Here is a 26,095-nt window from a genome sequence, read left to right on the forward strand (position 1 = left end):
GGGAGGGTTGGGTGGCACTCCTGCAGGTGCGCTGTGAGGGTGGTGACTCAGCATTTATATGGTGTGGGGGGGCTGCGAAAATGCCCCTTCTTGTCAGCTGGATGGGGAGAGGGACAGGAGTGCATTGTGAGGGAGGGAGGCCAGGCTGTAACCAATTACCCCATATCAGAGATGCCCCCTTATGAAAAACCCACTATTGTGCCGCCATTTTGAGCGGGTGAGGGGTAGCCCAATATTGAGGCTCAGCAGCTGCCCCCCCCCCCTCCACAATGTATTCATGCCCCTCCCCCCCACCCACGCTGACAAGTAGGGGAATCCTCCCCCCATGGGAAATGCTGGGGTACCACTCCGTAGCACACACGCATGAGGATGACCCGACCCCACCTCATAACCCCTATCAGTCACCTGTCATCAGAAACCCTCCATCAGAATCCCCATCAGAGATCGCCACAAGCCCCCCCCCCCAAATCAGAGACCCCCTCCATATCAAAGACCACCCATATCAGAGACTCACACCAATCAGAGCCCCTTCCCCCACTCATATCAGAGCCCCCTCCCATCTGTCACCCCTGACTGGATGCTGAAGAGCAGTCTACACTGAAACTGTGAAAGATCACTGTGTTTTCACTTACCTACCCCTTATACCAGCTGCATCAGTCATAAATGTTGAAAGCAGCAGCTGTTAGAAAGTCAAAAAGCTTTAAACCCCCGCAAATGCTTTGATCTGCAAAACTTCTATTCACTTTCAAAGAGGAATAGCTTTTGGTAGACTGAAATTGACAGCATAATAGCTTCCAAACAGCCAGATGTCTGGATTGTTTATTTTCATTTGGCTTCATGCTTGAATGCACCTTAAGTATCCTGTTGTGAACTTAACTGCAATGTTTATAAATATCTAGGAGTCAAGTGTTTTCACTTACTCTTTTTCTTAGGTGTTTAAAACCTAGTCATATGATTTGACTTTCCAACAGCTGCTGCTTTCTACACCTCTGTCTGAGGCAGCAGGTGTATGGACAGGTGAGTGAAAAAGCAGTGATAGTTTACCGTTTGTGCCTGGACTGCCCTTTAGCTTCCAGGCAGGGGTGACTGATGGGAGGGGGGGGTTCTCTGATATGAGGGGGGTACAGTCTCTGTTATGAGGGGGGTCTCTGATACGCCGAGGTCTCTTTTATATGGGTGTTCTGTAATATAAGGGGTTCTCTAATATAGAGAGTTCTCTGATATGGGGGGTCACTGATAAGGGGGGTTCTTTGGTGGGGAGGTCTGATGGGGGTGTCTGATGGGCAGGGGTGGGGAGGATTTGCGTTGTTGGGGAGAAGGGCCCTCTGATGGACTTTGGGGGCAGCTCCCTTTAATATCCCCCCCCCCCTCCTTGGCCAATCATGAGGTCCACCGCGCCAGGGCCATGCTAGAAAATATTTGCACTCATCCACACCCTTGTGAATCCTGGACTGCTCCAGTTTCCTCCCACAAGTCCAAAAGACGTGCTGTTAGGTGAATTGGACATTCTGAATTCTCCCTCAGTGAACTTGAACAGATGCCGGAATGTGGTGACTATGGGCTTTTCACAGTAACTTCATTGCAGTGTTAATGTAAGCCTACTTGTGAAAATAAAGATTATTATTATTATAATGGTTTCAAATGACCGATTCGCATCCTCCCGCTCACGCTGGAGCATGAACCTCGATGCTGCCACCAGCTGGGGACCAGCGGCGATCCCGTTTTTTCCCCGACACCAGATTCTCCGCCACTTCGGTAACTCTACCGACGGTGGGCGGCGGAGAATTCACCCCTTGATTTTTATCTGTTGGGAGTTGGGAAAGCATTTGAGGTGGTATCTGGCTGGGTAATTTGTAAATGTGAAATAATTATTTTATTTAAGTTAAACACAGGTCTTGAACATTTGAAATTGCAGTTCTTGAGGAAAACAATTGTTAGTGATTGAAACATCCAGCAAACATTCTGGGACAATTTCTGATTTGAGAAATAGGCGGCCAGATTGTGTAATGTATACATGGACGTATTTCATTATAAATGGGCATAGAATTCTACAATGGAAAAGAAATCCAAATGAGAATGTTAACACAGGCATGAATAATGGAGCAGGCAGAAAGTACAGTATTTACAATATAGAGTTTTGTATGGACTTGGGAACAGTGAACAAAATGAATAGACCCCCGAACCCCCGCCTGTCAACCTTTCTTCCCTTTCAATCAAATATAAAATAGTTATTGTTGTAAAAATTACAAGGTATTGCTGCCATATTGAATATCTATAAAATTGGCCTTTTGAATTATTTACCTTAAAAAGATGGATCCCTTGGGACAGATTTTCCCATTGTAGCTGGGAAATGGGAGGCATGTTCAATTCTGTGTTGCAAACCCATTCCAACTGCAGTATGCTGTGTAGTGTAATTTTCACATTATCTGGCCGGGCCATCATGTCCCTGGAGATTGAGTCTTCAGCCCAATTAGAGGTTGGGCCGGAAGTGAAGATGGGACACCAGGTAAGGGGCCATGATCTGGCTAGAATCAGCAGCCATGGGAGTTAGACTATGTCAGTCTAGCTTAGGCAAGAACTGTGGGAGATGGAGGGGTGTGTTACGCGTTGAACCATGTTTATATCTATACCTGTGTCTTTTGTTATTATAAAACCATAAATGCTTCAATAAAATGTTTTTTTTTAAAAAAGAATCAGCAGCCATTGCTATGGCTGCCAACTGTGAGTGTGTGTTAACAAAATGACTAAACCTTCATCTTCGAAATGGAGGCCTGAGACTGGGATAGGGTAGGGAAAGGTTGGTGAGGTGAATATTACTGCAAAGTGGCTTTTGTCCAAACTTTTTTGCATTAAATAATACTGTTTCAGCACATCGCCGCCCCTGTTTCTGCCAGATTGCAGCCGGTCAGCTTCAAAGAACTCCTACCAGTCACAAGCCCCCTGAAAATCCCGGGAGGTCAGAAGGCAAGCTTTTAACAAGCTCCCTAATGACTTCAAGCTGCCCAGTTAATGAAGCAGCTGACTTCACATTCCTGCCAGGTCCCGTGCTGTCCCCACTGCGTTCACGGGAAAAATCGTCATTCAGGAACAGAGGCAACAGACCAGCAGACAGGCCGCCAATGATATCTTTCTGCCATCCCACTTCTGCTCTGTTCCAATTTACGACGGGAAAATCCAGTCCCTAATCTATCTCCAAAATCGGTCAAGATGTGAATCAATCTACACTGAAAACTTGCGTTAAATACTCAGGTTCTTATGGTATTCCTTGTTACGGCAGACTAATGTTTTGAATCCACGGGTTCTGTTATCCCTAGTCATTAATTCGTCACTGTACAACTGCGGACAATGTCCAGCGCCGACACACTCGGCCGAAATCCATGCTGCTGGCCAGTGGGCTTCCACTCGGGCTGGGGCAAGTGGTGGGAGGTGGCCAGGAGGTGAGTCGGTGTGGGCGGGAACGCGGTCCAGCACGGCCAGTGCCATGTTTTCCGGCGTGACCGGTACGTGTGGGGGGTGCAAGCGTGCATGGCTGCAGCTTGTCAGCCTTGCGCATGTGCGGCCCCGGACCTGGGATTCTCTGACCGTTTTCAGCACGTTCCACGGGTGTTTCACGCGGCGCCAGTGCTAGACCCTCACCGGTACCATGCTTTATAGGAGATTGTGTGAGCAATATGTGTGGGCAAACTCTGGTTTCTTTGTTTGAGTTGTACTCTGCCACCGTCCGTAGCATTAACCATCTGGTTTCTATTCTGTTTATTTTAATAGAATGAAAACCAGGCTGGTTCTATAGTGAGCAGTACCCTCTGCCACGTTACCAATTGGGCAGTAAAGTTGAAAATTTATCTCTGCTCCTTAATTAAAGTATTGAAAATGTCTTCTATTGCAACCAGCTGTTAGTCATGCATTGAGTTTTTAATGTAATATCTCCAATTATAAACTGGCCTGCACTTTCTAAAAATACTTTGTCTTTTTGTTTCTTTCAGCTCAGAAAAGGCAGGGGAAATAGCCACTGTTCCACTCACAAGAGTAAGTGCCCCATAATATATTTTAAACTTCTTTAAGCCATTTTGTTACACATTTAAATAGAAACCGATAGATTTTAATTAATATACTGTTGAGATTAATAATATGGTGAAGCAGTGGCAATAGTGGAAGAATTTGGTTTCCAGATTCTAAATTCATGGTGGAATTTTGGCTGGAGATTTTCCTGTATCCAAACTTTTCATGTCCTTCGCTGACGAGAACATGATGATGAAACAATATTTGAATAATACACTACACAAGGCTGGCATTTTTGCTTGTCCTCTAATCTTCAAAGAGCCCAAGCATATGCTCTTGTGAATGCCTTGTAAAATTCCTACAGTCCAGAAGGAGGTCATGCGGCCCATTGTGTCTGTACCGATCCTCTGAAAGAGCACCCCACCTTGACCCACTCCCCTGCCCCATCCCCATAAGGCCACCTAATCTGCACATCCCTGGACACTAAGGGGCAATTGATCATGGCCAATCCACCTAACCTGTAATCTTTGGACTGTAGGAGAAAACCGGAGCAGCTGGAGGAAACCTACGCAGACACGGGGAGAACGTGCAAACTCCACACGACAGTCACCCATGGCCAATATTGAGCCCGGGTCCCTGACGCTATGAGGCATCAGTGCTAGGCACTGTGAGGCAGCAGTGCTAACCACGGTGCCACCCCCCTATTTGTTATGGTTCGTTTATATGGGGTTCGTGGTTTCCGATCCATCAAGTGCTCCATGCTGCCATCTTGACTATATGTAAGCTTGTCTTCAAGCTAAAGAACAACGGTGACTGAATCAAGTGATCTACTTTTTTAAAAATTGACACTGCCAACAATGACCCTCATCTATCAACTGTTCAAATCAGAAATTTTGACATCCACTGATCATGGTTTTCTGATGAATGGTCAGAAAATGATTGTCAGTCATGCTTTTCTTTCTGATTTCCATTACTGACAGATACATTTCACTGCTTACAAAACGGGCTCTTACAATTACCTACAAGGATAATTTCTGCCTGAAATGCATTCTCTATGCCTTCATGGTACATATAAAATAATTTATGTAGCCCTGCTATATTTTGCTAATGTTTCTGTGCCTGTTACAATTTTGGAGTTTTAGTGCTATTTCCTTAACGTCATTAGTTACTCTTGTAAGTTGATGTTTCTTGTCTATGAATTTGAGTGTTTCTTTTCTGTTCAATGAGCAAAGCCCAGGGATTGAACAGAGATCTTATGTTACTGCACTTATTGGAACATATCACATAACACGATGTGAACTTATCTTTGTTAGAAGGAAGAATAACTAATCGTACTACCACTCAAGCTATGACCAGCATAACATTTTTTTATTATCAAACAATTAAATTAACAGTACTCAATACAATTAGTATATTTAGTAATAACAAGTTTTAGTAATCTCAGTATAAATTCAGAAACAAGAAAGAAGCTCTCTTGTGTAAATTCCTAACATTAAACTAAACCTAGAAACACAATTCCATTACTTCTTACCTGATTGGAAGAGATCATGGAGTCACTGGTGTCGTGTCCAATGGTTTGTTTCACCTGTGTTTGATATGCTAGTCTGGTAACAGATCCTTGTACACTTGCTTGATTGCTTATGCCTGGGTGAAGCTAGTGAGTTAAGTACTGACACCATACAGGGAATATTTCAGAAGGCATCTGGACTCTGAGCCGTGAAAATGTGTTGAAATCATGCAAGTTGTGAGAGGTATTAAAGCATTGTAGATAAATATTTAGAAGTAGAGTCATTTCTGCATTGCTCTGAGATAAAGATATACAGCAACCCAGAAAATACAGAACAGCTAGTTCACCACAAATTTCTATGGGCTTCAGACGAATAGCAGTTCTTGTGCAATACCAAAAAAGATTTAAGGCAGAAAATCTAATGCAATTGATGCGGGTTCAGAGCGTGTCCTTCTGAGGGGGAGGCCCAACCAGATTAATGACTGAATTTTTGCTACCGAGAAAGGTATTTTCTGACTCTTTGGGCCTGATTGTGCAATTTCCATTCTGGGGTGGTGTCAGGATAGTCTGGTCTACCAAACACGTATGCAGAAACCAGCCATGGAAATGAGTATGCACTGAATTTACTAATTTGCTGTGAGACCCTCCAGACCTCAACCATAAAACCCTGCCACCCTTCCACCCTCTGCATGGTCTCTCATATCCTCCACGCCAATTCGATCCCAACTAATGCCCCACCCACCCTCACATCCCCTCATATCCCCCATGCCGGGTAGCACAGTGGCGCAGTGAGTAGCACTGCTGCCTCACGGCGCCGAGGTCCCAGGTTCGATCCTGGCTCTGGGTCACTGTCCATGTGGAGTTTGCACATTCTCCCCATGTCTGCGTGGGTTTCGCCCCCACAACCCAAAAATATGCAGGGTAGGTGGATTGGCCACGCTAAATTGCCCCTTAGTTGGAAAAAATTAATTGGGTACTCTAAAAAAAATGTTTTTAAATATCCCCCATGCCATCTCATGCGTCCTCACATTGCCAAGTGCCTTCATAGCCACACACTCATTATCCACCATGGGCAGACCTCAGGATTCATGTGGAATTGAATCTCCTAATGGTCTAGCTCCCATTTAACTACACTTGGTCATGAGAAACATCCCATTTGGGAAATCCATTAAAAGCTTTACAATCTCATCAAGTAGTTATTCTCTTGTAAAAACAAAAAAAAAACTTGTATTCAGACTGCAGATCAAGGCAGCTAATCCTTTAAAGCCACTCGAAACTATCAATCAAACTGTGAATTTAGAATCTCAACCAGGCACTCATGTGATATAACCATAGCCCTTTGGGAATTGTCGACAAAGACCTTTTTTGAAGCTGCACGAACAGATGCTATTTGTTTCCAAACTGCGGCAGGTGGCTTGTCAATCGAAGTGTTGCAGCAATGGGCTGTACTTTTCAATTAATTGACAGCTGCAATCTTTTTTAAACGTTCAAAGAGTGAAGGATTAAAAGCATTTCAGATTATATCACTTAAACAGACTTTATCCAACCTTAAAAGAATATTACATCTACTCCACCCATTTGTGGTCCCCCACACTGTGAGTTAAGCCCTTTGCAACAGTCAAAATGGGTTCTATTTGAACTCAGCACTAAATTCAAATAACCCTGCTGACCTTGGGTTTTCACACTGTGTGACTCATACCTAATTCCCCTTTCCTCTGCTGACAAAAATTTAGATCTATCAGAAACTGGGATATGGAAACCTCCGCACCAGAGTTCCACTCACCATTTTTAAAGGCCTTTCTGACTCCGTGAAAATCCAGCCTCAGTGTCTATCAAGCACTTAACTGTCCAATGTTGCGTCTTCCACAGGAATTAGGGCCTCGGGAATAGAAGTTCCAGTCACTGAAAGCTGTCGGCCAATCAGATAGAGTGGTGGCTGCTGTTGTTATTACACCCAGGGGCCCAGGTCACAGGTGAATGAGGGCGGGATGGGGTTTGTGGGAGTGGTTGCCAGGGGATTTGGGGGGGGGGGGAAGGGGGGGGGGGGGGGGGGGGGGGGCAGAGGCAAAGCTTTTCAGCCACTCACCAGTTAACATTGTAGTCCGGGCTTGTTGGCAGCAGTAAATCCCGGTTTGTATATTGGAAAAAAGGGCTCAAACAGATTCAGGTGGCGTCCGTGCCACATTTCAGACAATCAGGCTAAATTGAGGAAGCAGGAATGACACAGAATTTCAGTGGATGAGTCTCCTGGTTAAATTTCACTGCTTGGATTCCGGACAGGTCAGATTAATATCAGTCGTCATATTTCTCTTAGCATTAGATGGCTACCCATAGGGTTCAACCAGGTCTTTATCCACAAATGCAACTAACAACAAACATGTATTGTAAATAGAAATGATACAGCACAGAGGAAAGCCATTGTCCCAATGCCAACTGTTTGATAGGGTTATTCCATTAATCCCAATGGGCAGCACATTAGCACAGTGGGTAGCACTGTTGCTTCACAGCGCCAGGGTCTCAGGTTCGATTCCCGGCTTGGGTCACTGTCTGTGCTGAGTCTGTACGTTCTCCCAGTGTCTGCGTGCATTTCCTCCGGGTGCTTCGGGTTTCTCCCACAAGTCCCAAAAGATGTGCTTGTTAGGTGAATTGGACATTCTGAATTCTCCCTCTGTGTACCCGAACAGGTGCCGGAATGTGGCAACTAGGGGCTTTTCACAATAACTTTATTGCAGTGTTAATGTAAGTCTACTTGTGACAATAATAAAGATTATTATTATCGCCTGCTCCACAGGAATAACTGAATCAAATTTGAGGAATCCAGTTATCTGTTTCAAACATTTATGATAACCTGAGGCCAGTAAACAATCCATATCTATCAGTGCCTTTTGGAATATAGACCATAATGTATCTGTTCTGCACGTTGAGAAACACGTAGCAGTAATCAGCTATAGCCCTGTGTACTCTGTAACCTGCTCTAGAGCATGATAGATAAACCATCATAGTCAAAGCTATTTCATTCATATCATAGTTAGAGGGCGGAATTCTCCGCTCCCCACGCGGCCTGGGAGAATCGCGGGAGGGCCTCCCGACATTTTTTACGCCCCCCCGGCGCCCCCGCGATTCTCCCCCCCCTCGGAAAAATCGGCGCTCGCCGTTTTTCACAGCGAACGCCATTCTCCGAGCCCGATGGGCCGAGCGACCGACCCTTCACGCCCGTTTCACCACGGCAGCAACCACACCTGGTCGCTGCATTCGTGAAACGGGTGCCAGATGCCCGTTTGGGGCATCTAGGGGCCCGATTTGGACGGGAGCACCGCTACTGTGCTCCGGAGTGGACAGGCCCGCGATCGGTGCCCACCGAACGTCGAGCCAGCATCCAAAACGGACGCACTCTTTACCCTCCGCCGCCCGGCAAGATCAAGCTGCCATGTCTTGCCGGGCGGCGGTGGAGAAAGACGGCACCGTGCATGCGCGGGTTCGTGCCATCTGCTCGGTGATGTCTTCCGCGCATGCGCGGGTTGGAACCGGCAACCCGCACATGCGCGGATGACATCATGAAAAGCGCCGTTCGCGCGTCATTTCTGGGGGCCGAGGTCGCGGCCGGGAACGACGGGGGCCCGCTCCTAGCCCCCCGGGTGGGGGTGAATTAGGTGCGGGGAGCGGGCCCCGAGGCCATCGTGAACCACGGCCGAGTTCACGGTGGCCTCCACGATTTTTGGCCAGAGCGGAGAATACCGCCCATAGAATTTTTGTACGGTTCCAGACTTTTTCAGTTTTCAATATTTTCAGCTTAATATCCATATCTATCCTATGTCAGTCGTCTATAATACTAATAGTGTGTTCCTTTCATGCTATTTTTCAAGTCTTGAATTCTTACTAATCTACAGGCCAGTCTTCAGAGTTGTCTGCATGTGACAACAATTGTGGCTGTAATTTTAAACCTTTTTATTTAGCGTTCTTAACACATTTATGTATTTTCTTCACATTTACTGGATTTATTATTGCCATGTCTGTGAAAACCTTAATACAGATCCCTGCAATTGTAATTCAGTGAAAATAAAATATTAAGTGTGTTATCTGTTTATAAATAATTCATTCTCTAAGTAGTCTTGGCACAGGTATACATATATCTTTCTCAGAAGCAGGTTTTCATATTCTAGATAAGATGGTAAGGAAAATAGTAGCATTTTTATATGGCCATTTTGACGTGGGGTTCCAAATGTAATTAAATGATGAAATTCACTTTCCAGCTTATGCATTTTTATGTAATAAAGCCAGAATATGATACCTCACATTATTCAGATCTTGTACTACTTGATATTATAATCCTTTAGTTATTTTGATGCTCCTCATAAATGTAACTCTAAAAACATCCAATTAAGTAGTTTTTTAAATCAGATTTCACGGGATTTTGGCATCGCTGGCTAGGCCATAATTTATTGCCCAGCCCTAATTGCTCTTCAGAAGGTGGTGGTGAATCGCATTCTGAAACCACTGTATTGGTTACACACTGTTGAAAGTGCTGTTCGGGAAGGAATTGCAAGCTTTTTTTGACTGAGCGACAGTGAATAAAAAGCAATACAGTTCAAGTCTGGATGGTTTGTGGCTCGAAGGGGAAGTTGCAGGTAAAGCCCTTGTCTTTCTTGCTGGTAAACATTGCAGGTTTGGAAGGTACTGTTGAAGGATCCTTGTTGATTTCCTGCAGGGCATCTTGTGGATGGTACACACTTCTACTACTGCGTTTGTGGTGGATTTGATTGATGGATGGGGTTTCAAACAATTGGGCTGCTTTATCTTGGATGGTGTAGACCTTCTTGATTGTTATTGAAGCTTTACTCTGGAGAATCTGTTATCACACTCCAGGTTTGCGTATTGTAGATGGTGGACTGCAGAATTCCCAGCCTCCGAACTGCTCTTGCAGCCATATAGGCTTGCCCAGGTCAGTTCCAGGACAATGGTAAACCCCAGAATGCGGAGAGTGGGGATTAGCAATGGTAATACAGTAGTCCCCCTTTATAACGCGGGTGTTGGGGTCCAAGACAGCCACCGAGCCGCGGATATCCACAATGGGGGTTTTAAATTTATTTTAAAATCTATGCTTGCGCTTCCCATTGTGAGTCTACGGGGGGCGGGGGGAGAGGTCAGACCCCCGTAGACTCACAATGGGAAGCGCATGCATAGATTTTTAAATAAATTTAAAACCCCCATCGTGGATCTAATTAAAACAAGCACTGCTGCATTTTTAACAACTTAAAAGTTGGATTGGAGGGAGAGAGCAGCCGGCAGTGTCAATTTCAGCGGTCGGCTGATTGTTTCAGTGAGAGAGCAGCTTCCCTCTCCGGATCAAAGTGAGCCGGCCGCTGAAATTGACACTGCCGACTGATTGGAGGGAGAGAGCAGCCGGCAGTGTCAATTTCAGCGGCCGGCTCACTTTGATCTGGAGAGGGAAGCTGACAGTTGGGGTCCATAAGCCCCCCCCCCCCCCCCCCCCCCCCCCCCCGCCGTATATCGCGAACCGCGGTATTGCGGAGCGCGGTATAACGGGGGACTACTGTACCATTAAATGTCATGGGGAGGTGATTATATTCTCTCTTGTTGGAGATGTTCATTGCCTGGCACTTGTAGGGATTGAATGTTACTTGCCACTTTCAGCCCCATCCTGAATGTTGTTCGGGCCTTGCTACATTTGGACATGGACTGCTTCAGTATCTAAGAAGTCAGGAATGGGGCTGAACATGGAGCAATCATTAACAAACATCCTCACTTCTGATCTTCTGAGGGATGGGAGGTTAATTTTGTATTATGTATTTTCTTTTGGTCAGATTGGATTTACTGGTAATGGTTTGTATAAATAAGTATTTTACATATTGAAAACTTTCAACAGTGTGTAACCAATACTAATTTCAAATGTTATTGTTTACCTTTACTAATCATAATCAACTTGGCAGATTTGCATTTGGAAGCTTGAATGGGCTTATAAAATTAAATGAAAATACTAAATTTAAAACAGGAAGACGACGTACAGTGGATAAAATTAAGGTTTCAATTTTAACACATCCCATCCAGCAGGAACAGAGCATATGACCTGTTAACATTGATCTAATTTGATTCACTGACTCTTTCCTGCTATAATTGTGCTGGCTTCCATTTAAAATACCCATATCATTTTGAAGGCTGCAGGACTCACCAGTATCAGGTTAGTGTCTCGTGAATGCATGCAAATTAAGGTTGTATGAAAGAATTAGGATCATGGTTTAAATTTGGTGGACTAGAAGCCCCTCAGACAAGGGGATTAAACCCCATAGGATTGGCTTTGGGTACTGGCTGGTCCATTGAAAGACTATTCAAAAGATGCAGTCGGATTGTTAGAATGTGTGTGCTGCTGTGCTGAGTTGAGTTCCAACGGATTTTGGAGCTTGAAGATCGCATGTTTCTGTTCCTCTTCATCTACTGCCTATGAATGAGGTGTCACAGTTTATCAAGGATGCCATCTTTGCTTCATTAGTTTGAATGGAGAATTTGTTGTGAAAGAACAAACAATAGTATTCATTTATATAAGCACTTTTAATGTAGCAACTCGGAGGAGAATTATCAGACAGAATTTTAAACTGAGCCACAAATTATGAGGTCAGATGATCAAAATCTTGAGGTAGCTTCTAAGGAGGAAGGAGAGGCAGAAAGAATTAGAGAAGGAATTCCAGAGCTGAGGGCCCTGCAAACTGACTGCATGGGCATCCGTGGTGGATTGATTAAAATCAGGAGGCTCGAGAAACCTGGATTGGAGAATGCAGTAGTCTCAATGCAGGGTTGACGGACGGGAGAGATTACAGAGGATATTCAATATCCAATTTGTTTCGGGAACAACTCGGCAAAACTGTGGGATATTTTACTGCATTAAATACTCATAACATTTCTATCCCAGACAGCTTAACCATTGAGTATGTTCAAGACGGAGGTGAATGACACCAGAGAGACAGACTTATGTGCGGGTTAAGAAATAAAGCTATCTAGAAAAGGCTGTAACAGAAAGCAACTTAGACCTAAAGAAGGCTTCAGAAGTTGTGACCTTTATGGAACCAGCAGTTACAGAAGCCTAACAGTTAAGCATGAGCACTAAAACCCATAAAGAATCGGCTGAAACCCGCACATCGACACAGGTATGCAAAAACTGGGCACAGATCAACTGATTGCTGAAGTAAAATGCAAGAATTGGGGTAAAAAGGGGCACATAGAATGTGCATGTTGGAGAAAGAAACAAGTTTGAATCATCAATTATAAATAGCAAGAACCAAATACATCAAATGAAAAATCAAATAGACGGAAAAGTATCCATGTGATACAAAAACAGCATGAAAAGGACCAGAGACACAGTTAGGTGGTGAACTGTTGTTGAACGTACTGGCCATCGCTGGTGCAACCCACCTTTACTGGGTTACTCCTTTACTGGACGGACAGCCAATAAAAATGGAGCTGGACACTGGCGCAGCCATTTCATTGGTCGCAGAAACTGTTTGCCAAGAGAAACTACAAAATATCACCTTGAAACCCTCAAAGATAATAGCCAAAACCACGTTGGAGAACTGGTTCCTTTGAGAGACTGTATTGATGTATATGTGCAGCTAAATGGACAGATTGCAAACTTGCCCCCTCACGTTGTTAAAGGTAACTATTCAATCTAATGGGAGAACCTGGCTGGAGAGAATCAAGCTAAACTGGGCTGAGGTGAATCTCGTGTCAGAGTTTAATGCAGGTTAACCGAAGATTCTAAAGCAGGGGTGGGCAAACTACGGCCCGCGGGCCAAAGGTCTTTATGCGGCCCACCAAGATCAAGTCATAAAAAAAAAATTTTTTTAATTTTTTTTTTAATTTTAAGGTTAATGGGGGGGGGGCTGTTGGGTTACTGGTATAGGGTGGATACGTTGACTTGAGTAGGGTGATCGTTGCTCGGCACAACATGTGTTTCATGTGAAGTTTCTACTTTAAAATATTAATTAATAAAAATGAATTGCTTTTTTTTTCTTCAAAAACCGTTTATTTTGGCTATTTTAAATATTAATTATTTTACTTAATATACTCTGCGGCCCTTCAAAATTGTGAATTTCTGAATGTGGCCCTTGCACGGAAAAGTTTGCCCACCCCTGTTCTAAAGAATCATATCGTGGTCTTTAATAGAGAGCTGGGAAGCATGGAAGAGATCTCAGTCAAGCTAAAGATTTGGGTGGCATGGCACCACAGTGGTTAGCACTGGTTGCTCACAGCGCCAGGGACCCAGGTTCGATTCCCACTTGGGTCACTGCCTGTATGGAGTCTGCACGTTCTCCCCGTGTCTGCGTGGGTTTAGTCCGGATGCTCCGGTTTCCTCCCATAAGTCCAGAAAGATGTGCTGTTAGGTTAATTGGACATTCTGAATTCTCCCTCAGTGTACCCGAACAGGCGACAAGGGGATTTTTCACAGTAACTTCAATGCAGTGTTAATGTAAGCCTACTTGTGACACTAATGAAGATTATTATTCTTATTAAGGACAAAAGCCTTAAAAGATGCTTAAAGGTGAGGGCATTGCTCAACCATCAGGCCTAAGGCTGAGGCAGAATTTTGAGCGGCTGGTCAAAGTGGGCTTTTTTAAAGGCGTTAATGTAAGTGATTAGGCCATGCCGTAATACCCATAATGGAGCAAGATGGTTCACTACAAATATGTGGAGATTTTTAAGTCACTATCAATCCGATGCTATGTGCAGAGCAGTACCCTCTGCCTTTAATTGAGGACTTATTTGCCGGTTAGGCTGGAGGCCAGAATTTTATTGAAGCTGACCTTAGTCAAGCTTATCTCCAGATAAATGTAGATCCTGATTCACACCAGTATTCCATCCCTATTTCACTCTGTACAGCAGTATCTGAAGTACAATGAACATACAAACAACAAGAAGAATTACCAGAACCTAACCTTGGTTAGCCTGGGGCAAGAACTAGCCTCTGAAGTGAAAGCTCTGAGCAAGCAGCCAAATCAAGTTTCGTGACATGAGAACAGGGCTCAACTCCCTGCTTTTCATAAAGGTCAAGAGGTATTGCCAATGAACCATGCCACCAGTGAGAAGTGGATACCTGCCATCGCCTTGGCAGAGACAGGACCGGTCTCCTACACCATTCAAACTCGGGAAGGTGTACTGTGGAGAAGACACACTCATTCACATTTATCAGCTAAAATAAGGTTGCCAGAGATACCAATCAACTGAGAGTCTGTGACAAACTGTGCAAATGAAGACCAGTGCATACCGGAGAACCCGACAGTGCCAGAAACAACTGTGGAAGACAGTACCCCAGTTAAGGTCATTTCAACACCGAGTCAACCTCCAAATCCTACAACAACTCCGATGAGTCAACAACGGACAATGCCCAAACTCAACCAAAAACACCTGAGGTTAGAGTCAACACAAAAAAGCAGACACCTGGAACTTCCGGTGGCAGCTATGAGGGAGTAGGTCGCACATTTGGTGGCTCCCGTCTCGGTCGGACTTTTGGACCTTTTCCCCCGACGTTTGTGCGCTTTTGAGCGCGGAACTGGAAAGCAATAGTACTCGGGCACAGGACCCATACAGAATTGTATGGACCTAAGAAGCCGGAGGGACCGTAAACAGCAGAAGAAGTGGTCGAATAAGGGCACAGTGGAGGCTGTGAGAGGGACCAGCATGGCTGGTTTTCAGAGCAAGGAGCTGGCAGCCCAGCCCACAATGGAGCAGCTGCTGCAGACTATGCAGGAGGGCTTTTTGGCTCTGATGCGTGACAACTTGGAGCCGCTACAGATGTCGATTGACCGGATGGAAAAAAGGCTAGATGATCAGGCTGAGAAGCTCCAGCAGTTAGAGAAGTCAGTGGAGGAGCAGTCTGACTTTCAAACGATGGCGGATGTGGAGAATCGGAGGTTGAGGGACCAGCAAAAAGTGCTTCTGGAAAGGTTGGAGGACCTGGACAATAAATCTCGTCGGCAGAATGTGAGAATCATGGGCCTCCCGGAGGGGGCAGAGGGGCTAGACGCTGCCGCAAATGTGGAGGGTATGTTTCAGAAGTTGCTGGGGAACAAGGTGTTCACGCGCCTGCCGGTGGTGGACAGGGCACACAGAGTGCAGGTGAGGCAGCCACGACGAGGGGGTCTCACACGAGCGATGGTGGTACGCTTTCACAGGTACCTGGACAAGGAACGGGTGCTGCAATGGGCAAAGAGCACAGGAAGCTGTATTTGGGACAATACCACCCTGCGTATGTACCAAGATTTGAGCGCGGAGGTAGCCAGGAGGAGGGGAGGCTACAGGCAAGTGAAGGAGATACTGTATAAAAACAAGGTGAAATTCGGGCTGCTTTTTCTGGCGCGACTGTGGGTTACATATGAGGGTCAGCACCACTATTTCGAGGAACCCGAAGAGGCGATGGACTTCGTTAAGAAGCAAGGGCTGGTCCTGAGCTGAGGGCGTTTGGACTCATTTTAGAACTTTTAAGTATATGTGGTGTCTCTCCCGTTTGAAAATTGCCTGTATGTTTGGGTCCATTTTTGTCGTTCCTTTGCGTGCTTTTTGCGTGGTTTCCCTGAATGTTTCTTTTTTGGGCTGTTTGATTAGTTGGAGCTTGGCTGGGGGGGAAATAATAAAGAAAACAGTTAAAAGGGTTGGGTTAAGAGGGATGCTTTAGGGGAACTTTGTGCAATCTTTTCTGTGTCTGTATGGGAAGGACTGAGAGTGCCTGTTACTTCTTATCTCTTTCTTTTTTTTTGTATTGGTTAACTTGAATTGTGCTATTGTGGGGGCTGTTTATGACTTTTATAGAGTTTTGCTTAAGCAGGACTGATCTGGGGAAGTGGTATGGATGGGTCGGGGGAGGGGTGACTGGGAACAATGGGTGGGAGACGCGCTGGCGCCGAGGCTGGGAGCCCCAGGCTAACTGAATGGGGATAGTCAACAAAAGCCGAGGTGGGGTGTGTGCATATAGTTAGATTAGAGCAGGGGTTAGGTGATAGGATGGTGTTGCTAGGGGGGGAGGGGGGAGTTGTTCTGCTGACGGTGATGGAAACTGGGCATGGCAACAGTGAGGAGGTCATGGATGGAGCCGGCAGCAGGCGGGCCAGATGAAGCACGACACATGGTTGGGGGGCTGGCCAAGGAAAGGGGGTGGCTGATCGGCAAACGGGGGGGGGGGCGCAAAGTGCCCCCTCAACCAGGCTGATCGCCTGAAATGTTAGAGGGTTAAACGGGCCAGTGAAGAGGGCGCGTGTGTTTGCGCATCTGCGGGTTCTGAAGGCGGACATAATCATGCTGCAGGAGACGCACCTGAAAGTGGCAGACCAGGTTAGGTTAAGGAAGGGCTGGGTCAGTCAGGTCTTTCATTCGGGGCTTGATTCTAAGATGAGGGGGGGTTGCGATCCTGATTAATAAAAGGGTACAATTTGAGGCAGAGGGCACAGCCGTGGATGGGGTGGCAGGTTCGTTATGGTGAGGGGTAAGCTCGAAGGGGTGAGAGTAGTTCTGGTCAGTGTGTATGCCCCTAATTGGGATGATGTGGATTTTATTAGGAGGATGCCAGGGAAGATCCCTGACTTGGACTTGCGTAAGCTGATCATGGGCGGGGACTTTAATACAGTCCTGGACCCGAGCCTGGACCGGTCATGTTCAAGAACGGGCAGGTTGCGAGCGATGGCAAAGCAACTCAGAGGGTTCATGGAGCAAATGGGGGGAGCAAATCCGTGGAGATTTAACCAGCCGACTGCGAGGGAGTTCTCGTACTACTCCCACGTCGACAAAGTGTATTCCCGAATTGACTACTTTGTTGTGAGTAGGAGTGCTGGCCAGAATGGTGGGGGCAGAATGCTCGGCAATTGCCATATTAGACTATGCTCAGCACTGGGTAGACCTGCAGTTTTGTAAGGACAGCTTTCAGCGCCCACCATGGAGGCTGGAAATTGGACTACTCACGGACGAGGCGGTGTGTGAGAGGCTGAAGAAATGCATGCAGAATTACCTGCAGGTGAACGATACTGGAGAAGTACCGGCAGGGGTGCACTGGGAGGCGCTGAAGGCAGTGGTGAGAGGGGAGCTGATTTCAATCCGGGCGTACAGGGACAGGACAGATAGGGCAGAGATGGACCGACTGATTAAGGAAATTCTCCGGATGGACAGGAGTTATGCGGAATCCCCGAGGCCAGAGTTACTCAGGAAATGACAGAGGCTGAAGGCCGAATTTGGGGTGCTGACTACAGGCAAGGCTGTAGAGCAGCTTAGAAAGGTAAAAGGTGTGATTTATGAGCATGGGGAGAAGGCCAGTAGAATGCTTGCACATCAATTAAGGAAGAGGGAAGCGGCTAGGGAAATAGGGAGGGTAATCTAGTGGGTGATCCAGCAGGACTGAACAAGGTCTTTAGGAACTTTAATAGGAAGCTGTACACTTCGGAACCACCCGGGGGATCGGGAGGGCGGGGGAGGGGGATGAGACGATTCCTGGACGGACTGACCTTCCCAAGAGTGGGGAGGGGGTTGGTGGACGGACTGGGGGCCCTGGTCAGGATCAAAGAGTTATTGTGGGGCCTGACGGCCATGCAGTCGGGTAAAGTCCCAGGGCCGGACGCGTATCCGGTGGAGTTTTACAAAACAATCTGCCGGGATAGTGGGGCCGGTGCTGGTCAGGGTCTTTAACAAGGCAAGAGACAGAGGGAGTTTACCCCCAACCATCTCGCTTATTCTGAAACGGGATAAGGGCCCGGAGGCCTGTGGGTCATACAGGCCGATCTCCTTGGTCAACGTAGATGCCAAGTTACTGGCCAAGATTTTGGCGAGCAGAATTGAGGACTATGTACCGGATGTAATTGTGGAGGACCAAACCGGGTTTGTAAAGGGGAGGCAGCTGGTGGGCAACCTAAGAAGGTTGCTCAACGTGATTATGATGCCCACGGAGAGTAGGGAGGTAGAGATAGTGGCAGCCATGGATGCTGAAAAGGCTTTTGATCGGGTCGAGTGGGATTATCTGTGGGAGGTACTAGGACGGTTCGGGTTCGGGGCGGGGTTCATCGACTGGGTTAGGCTATTGTATCAGGCCCCGGAGGCGAGTGTAAGGACGAACAGGACGACATCGGACTACTTTAGACTACACCGTGGGACAAGACAGGGCTGCCCTCTCTCCCCTCTGCTGTTTGCGCTGGCCATAGAGCCGCTGGCAATTGCACTGAGAGCTTCTAGGGGCTGGAAAGGGCTGATCCGGGGGGGAGTGGAACATAGAGTCTCGTTATACGCGGATGATCTGCTGATATATGTATCGGACCCAATGGTGGGGATGGATGGTATTATGACAACCCTGAGGGAATTTAGCCGGTTCTCCGGATACAAAGTGAACATGGCTAAGAGCGAGTTGTTTGTAATTCAGGCGAAGGGGCAGGAGAGTAGGCTGAAGGGGTTGCCGTTCAGGCTAGTGGGGGAGAGTTTCCGATATTTGGGGATTCAGGTGGCATGGGACTGGGGCAGGTGGCATAAGCTCAACCTGTCCCGACTGCTGGAACGAGTGAGGGAGGAGGTCCGGAGGTGGGATGCCATCACTGTCATTGGCGGGGAGGATGCAGACTGTTAAGATGACGATTCTCCCACGGTTCTTGTTTGTTTTTCAGTGTCTCCCCATCTTTATCCTGCGGTCCTTCTTTAAGAGGCTGAATAAAATTATTCTGGGATTTGTATGGGCAGGGAAGTCCCCGCGGGTGAAGCGGGTGATGCTTGAAAGGAACAGAGGAGAAGGGGGACTGGCGTTGCCGAACTTCAGCAACTATTACTTGGCAGCCAACATAGCGATGATAAGGAAATGGATGGGGGTGCAGGGTCGGTTTGGGAGCGGATGGAGGCTGCTTCGTGCAGGGGCACTAGCTTAGCAGCCCTGGCACGGTGCCTCTGCCGCTTCCGCCGGCACGGTACTCCACCAGCCTGATAGTGGTGGCAGCTCTTCGGATCTGGGGCCAGTGAAGGAGGCATGTAGGGGAGGTAAGAGCATCGGTGTGGACCCCAATCTGCGGCAACCACCGATTTGCCCCAGGGAACATGGACGGGGGGTATCGACTGGATGGGGGCAGGGATTGTGAGGATGGGGGATCTGTTCCTGGAAGGGAGTTTTCCGAGCATGAGGGCACTGGAGGAGAAGTTTGGGCTGGCGAGAGGGAACGACTTACAGGTGCGGGATTTTGTACGCAGACTGGTGCTGTCCTTCCAACGTCTCCCGCCGAAGGGGAGGCAGGACAGGGTAGTTTCTAGGGGAGAGGTGGGCGAGGGTAGAGTCTCAGACGTCTACAAGGAACGAATGGGAGCTGAGGATACGCAGACCGAGGACCTGAAGCTTAAATGGGAAGAGGAGCTCGGGGGGGGGGGAAAATAGAGGATGGTATCTGGGAAGAAGGCCTGAGCAGAGTGAACACGACCGCAACATGCGCCAGGCTCAGCCTGATCCAGTTTAAGGTTGTGCACCGGGCCCACAGGATGGGGACCCGGATGAGCAGATTCTTCGGGCTGGAGGACAAGTGTGCTAGATGTGCCGGAGGGCCGGCTAACCAAGTACACATGTTCTGGTCGTGCCCTAAACACAGGGGGTATTGGCAGGGATTCGCAGATGTCATGTCCCGGGTATTGAAAACTTGGGTGGTAATGAGCCCTGAGGTGGCAATCTTTGGGGTTTTGGAGGACCCGGGAGTCCAGGAAGAGAGAGAGGCTGACGTTCCGGCCTTTGCTTCCCTGGTAGCCCGGCAATGAATATTGTTAGCATGGAGGGACTCAAAGCCCCCCCCAGGGCTGAGGTATGGGTATCGGACATGGCGAGCTTTCTTGGCCTGGAGAAAGTCAAGTTCGCCTTGAGAGGTTCGCTATTAGGGTTATTGACTTCTTCGCAGAGGAGTAAGCGTCAGCAGTGGGGGGGGGGGGGGGGGGGGGCAGCTAGGGTAGAGTAGAGTAGGGGGACGTTGAGGCAGGTCCGTGCATGAACAGAGCCATGGTTTGCACTATGTTTAATTTGTGTCTTGACTTTTTTTTGTACTGTACAATGTCACTTTTTCTATATGCCTAAAATACCTCAATAAAATTGTAAAATTGTTTGTTAAAAAAAAAAGCAGACGCCTGCCTGGTATTGCCGACAACCGCACAGGAATTGATGTCCTCCAAAATGTCTAACTTATTGACTGTTGTGTTTTTTAATTGTTTATATTATAAACTTTGATACGGTTAGACCGTGTTTCATTGCAGGAACCTCTGATGTAAAGGGAGGAAAGTGTTGTGTATTCATGTTTGTTCCTAATTGGAACCAGTGGCACTTTTAAGAGTTCAATCATGTGACATACTGATGCCGTCATCGGCAATTTGGTGGGCGTCTTCTGGAGAGCCAGGAGCTGGAGGGCCCTGGCCTACATGCAGGTGGCACATGTGTCGTTGTGCCATCCTGTTCTGTCCACTGTCCTCGAAGGGTGGTCAAATGAACTGGGCATCCCTAAGGTGTCCTGGTGGAAGGCCCTGGGCTCTGCACCAGCGGATCCTCCTCCCTATGGGTGTTCATGGGCCCCTGGGTCAGTCTTGAGAATAAACGGGCAGTTGGAGTATGGCCCAGAAGCCCTGCTGCATTCTTGGATGCCAACCAGTGTATGCACCATACAGTTGATGCCTTGAACTATTGAGCTAATGCTCTGAATGGTCAGGTTCATTGTTTGAACCATAGAGCTCTTGGCCTGAGCCATTCTTTGGAAACCTCCTGCCATGGATCTGACGTCAAGCACCAGGCTCTCCACTGTGATCGCCACCCTTGTAATGTTACCCATGTGCCTCGTATTGCTGGCACAGTCTCCTATGAGAGAAGCTTTGGGACTCCTGCAGTCAGCCTTGCAATCACTGGAGTGTCGCACACCCCTTCCTTGTATTCCTGCCTTTGCATCTCCAGCAACTGAGGGACGAATGCACAGCACCTGGCTGAGGCACAGCAGAATCCTGGGTTCCAGCAGACCTTCTACTGTCCGATCCTTGGGACCTTCCTGCTTCTGCCTGATGTGGATTAGCAGCAGTGAGGTGCTCACCAGATTATAAATCCGAAGCCTGCCTGCTAAGATCGCCCACCGATGTAGGTATCTCTGCGCTGGTGGAGGTTGCAGGTGACAGCTGTGATGTATCTTCTGTTCATCCGCCAATATCTCCTCAGAGCTGTGGTCCTCTGCTGACACTGTTAGTGGATGAACCAGGCAACCTGGGTGATTTCCCAGCAAAAGACGGGACATGGTATAAGTGCATGACAAGGGAAAGGACTGGGTGAGACAGAACTCGCATGCATTTGGCTAGATGAAATGAAAGTGCAGAAGCTCATCGCTTTTCTCTCTCCCGCCTACCTCGCTCTCCACACAGGCTAACTTCTATTCCTCCCCTGAAAGCTCAAGGACTCTTTGCTCAAAAGAAGTCAAAATCCGAAGGTTTGCCATGCCACGACCCGCCTTCACCCAGTCATGGCAGTAATGACCCAGTTTATCTTTCAGGGAGACAAATAAGGATGTTGTGAGCAGACTGCGTGCCAGGTCAGAGGGCAGTGATGCCTAGTGTGTGGGCAGTGCACATGAGCAGGGCTAAATTGTGAGAAAAGAAGTCTCAGGGGAGATATCGAAGCATGTGGTAGGGCCCAGTATGTGGAGTCCATCTGGCATGGTGAGGGGTATCTGAGAGGGAGAGTGGTGAGAGAAGACTAGAAGCATTTACCCAGGCAGTAAGGAGGAGGTCACTCATTTTCTTCCTGCATTGAATCCTCATCCTTTTGTGGAGGGAGTTGGCACTCACCAGCACGGTAACCATCTCCCAAGTGGGGTTGGTGAATAGAGGGTCTCCTGCCTGCCTGCCCTTCTCTCTTCCACTTCATCCGATGTGTAAGGCGCCCACCATGAAGCATGGAGCTGGCTTCTTGGCTGCCATCCTCCTGGTTTTGTTTGTGAGCCAGTGCTGTGGAGCTGTTTAAACACAGTGGCCCTTTGATTGCACTGCTCAGATGACTCGGACGCTTCGTGCTCCGGGGTTTTCGTGTGGGGAATATTTTTTTCAATATCCCTAACGATCGCAGTCCAGATTGCGCCAATGGGACCAGCAGACCGTTCCAAAATTGACACTTAACCTAATCCCATCCAATGTTTCAGGTTAATGACCTAATGCCACAGGTGGAAAAAGTTAGAGATGTGACAGGTTTTAAACAAGTACAAACTCTGGGAGAGAGGGGAGAGGAAAGATCAGAAGGAGATGTCTCTGATACGCACAGGAGCAAGTAAATAAGAAAAGGGATAGTGTTGAAAGGCAAAAGGAGATGATAGTAAGACGAGTGAAGAAATGGGTCGAGAGGAGCTGTAAATGAAAAATGCTAAAACTAGATTGGCTGTCGGTTCCTCTTGAGGATGCTACATTGATAACCTCTCGAGTTGAGGTGGGAAGGAGAGGGAGTATTGTTCTGGACTGTCAAGTAGGGTTGGCCTCTATGGCTTGTTTTTTTAGACAAAAGCCTTCCAAAAGATAGCAATGCCAGAGCACTCATCAGAAAGCTTCATGACTAAAAACAGAGAAAAAGATCAAAAAGAAACTGAAAATAGTCTAGATAAAGCTTCAAAATACAACAAATATTTTTACTTCAGGACTCTTTAAACACAGTTCCATAAATAATACACCATATCAACCTTAGGCCCCATTGAATGAGTGTGTAAATAGATGAATGCTATACAAGACCAGGGATTTAAGTGGATATTTAAATTATGTCATCTTTGGCTCATTTTCCATTTAATTGAATGTCTTTGTTCTGGCACCAGTACAAATCCAGACCGCCAAAATTAAATTGGGTGCAAAATGAAGGAATATCTGGTTTAACCATTTTTGTGTGCTCCACATGATACTCATTAACAAGCATAATTGACAAGAAAAACTGTTGCAGTATTTGCTTAGCAACATAAAATTAAGAGCTGGAGCATTACTTGCTCAATAGCGAAGAATAATCTAATTTGATCAAATTATTGTCATCAAGTTTTGGCTGTCTCTTGATTCCAGTACAAACACAAGCCAGAGTTTTCGCCAAGACGGAAAGTGGCAGAGACCCTGCCCTGGAATTCGCACCCCAGAACCCACATTCCCCATTGGCATGGTGGCAGTTTCGAATGTGCCCATCCATGGTTCATGGAGACAACTGGACATGTTAAAGTTCAGCTGCCTAAGTTGGGTCTGAATTTGGCTAGTGGGATGTCCAAAACATGACCTGTGCGGTTTAGACCAAGTAGGAGAAAGTCTAAAGCTGCCAAATTTATTTGAAGAGGCAGGTGACCCTTTTTCATATGCCCCAGGACACTTTTGAGAAAACACCCTTTGGGGGTGTTAAAATTAGACAAGAATGTGTGCAAAAAGTGTACAAAAGTATTGAAACTTACAAGCTCATTAAAACTGTTGAGAGAACTGTTAAGCTGTGAAGCCACTTAAATATCATGCTCTTTAAATATTAGAAAAAAAACTGTCTGCTGTGCCGAAAATAAATCAGTGCTTGCTAATTCACTCTGATATAAACCTGACAGTTATTTTACAGATTAGTCCTGCAGGACTGATTTCACAATGTATTATTATCATAATGCCTATCAGTTCACAATTTGATTGACAGCTCCATGTGCTTATGAATTATTTGAAGTGGGACTATGAATGCGTGTTGTTGCAAAGGTTTAAGTGGTTGAATTAATTTAAATATAGTGAATGGATTTAATCAATTAGTGTTTTTTAAAATAGTGTATTCATCACTTAGGAACTTAATTTAATCTCAGCATGGGTCCTAAGTTCTGCCTAAGATGGATATTGATCGGTTGGCATGGCCGGTATAAGGGAGAAGGGGTGGGGGCATGGGTCAGCATAAGTTGGCACTAAGTTGCCATAGGGGCTATAAATGGGTATTATGAGGTGGATGAAAGGTTTATGTTGGTCTGAAGGGCATGGGTGCCATGATGGGTGGGCGGAGGGTGTATGAGGTCACGGGTTGGCATGGATGAGGCATGGAAAGTGTGTGGGTGTGAAGGGTGAGGGCCGAAGAGCTGTTTTTTGCTTTAATCATTTTAAAAATAATTTGACAAAGTGCCGGAACATCGAGGCAGTCCTTCCACCAGCCGTGTTCCCACTTGACAGCATCTGAACTTTGTCCAGGAACTTCTGACATGATCCCATTTTCCTTTCTCCTTGACTGCCGGAACTTCCGGGCACTTTTTCCCAGACCAGGTTTGCTGAGCTGGATATTGTCAGACTCTGCACTCCCAACCCAGTATGAAAATTCAGGCCACACGTTTCAAGTTCTTTCCCTGAGGTACTCTTTCATCTATTGCCATCTATTGGCAAAAAAATGGATGGTACAAGAGCCTTTTGTTCAAGGTTACGAGATGTTCCAAACCAATAGTTTTATAACAGTAATCTTTTTCATTTAGTTCATAAAATCAGATTTTTAATTTTAATACATGTCCATGCAACTACTATTAATGAGTTTAATTATTTTAAACAATAATGTGTTAGCAGTCAGTGAGTCATTCACAAATAACATGTAAATGATTTAATTATGCAAATATATGGCTTCAAAGTTGCAGCCATAAATTATATGGACAGGACAGTATTGGTTGCATACGAGTCACGTCAACAAAATGACCTAATTGAGGACATCTACTGCAATAATCCACAAGTACAAACCTTAAATCATTTGAACCTAACAAAAGGTTTGCATTTTTTATTATTATATTTTTGAATGATCTCTTTCAATCTAATCTGTCACAATGAAATTGACTCTTGTATGGAAAAAAAACCCTGGTCAGATCACAATTGGAATACTGTGCTTTGTTTTGGTTTCCTCAAATGGCAGTTGGGCCTTTGGAAAGGGTGCAGGGGGTTGGGGGGCACTAGACTCATTCCTAGTATAAGCCATCTTTGTTACCAAATAGGCTTAAAGAGTTGTAACCCTAATGTGTAAACGTGAAGGAGATCTGCTTAAGTTTTATAAGCTGATCATAGAATTTTCATAGAATTTACAGTGCAGAAGGAGGCCATTCGGCCCATCGAGTCTGCACCGGCTCCTGGAAAGAGCACCCTACCCAAGGTTAACACCTCCACCTTATCCCCATAACCCAGTAACCCCACCGAACACTAAGGGCAATTTTGGACACTAAGGGCAATTTATCATGTCCAATCCACCTAACTTGCACATCTTTGGACTGGGGGAGGAAACCCATGCACACACGGGGAGGATGTGCAGACTCCGCACAGTCATTGACACAAGCCGGAATCGAACCAGGGATCCTGGAGCTGTGAAGCGATTGTGCTATCCAATATGCTACCGTGCTGATGAAGCTGATTCTGTCCTTTTTGACATTATTCAAATTAAATAGGTTAGGGAGAGCAAGGGTTCACAATTTTATAAGCCGGATCTAAGTTGGATGTCAGGAGGTGGCTCTTTTCCCAGAGAATAGTGGGCTTTGGTACAGGCTACTGGATTGCCTGGTAGATGCTGATTCACTGAATTTGTTCAGTCGAGAGGTGAAACATTTTCTGGTTGGGGCTGATGTCACATCTTACGCA

The 26,095-nt window shown here is 46.5% G+C and overlaps 1 protein-coding gene across 4 annotated transcripts in view; it reads left to right on the top strand.

Moving 5' to 3' along the window:
- The window catches only part of si:ch211-51h4.2, a 477,954-nt gene that overhangs the window by 356,582 nt on the left and 95,277 nt on the right, over window positions 1-26,095 (top strand). For all 4 annotated transcript variants that reach the window (XM_038815048.1, XM_038815049.1, XM_038815047.1 and 1 more), the window contains one exon: window positions 3,984-4,026. In XM_038815048.1, the coding sequence (XP_038670976.1) occupies window positions 3,984-4,026 (43 nt within the window). The remainder of the gene's footprint in view (window positions 1-3,983; window positions 4,027-26,095) is intronic.

The sequence above is a fragment of the Scyliorhinus canicula genome, chromosome 13 (assembly GCF_902713615.1).
Source record: "Scyliorhinus canicula chromosome 13, sScyCan1.1, whole genome shotgun sequence".
NCBI lineage: Eukaryota > Metazoa > Chordata > Chondrichthyes > Carcharhiniformes > Scyliorhinidae > Scyliorhinus > Scyliorhinus canicula.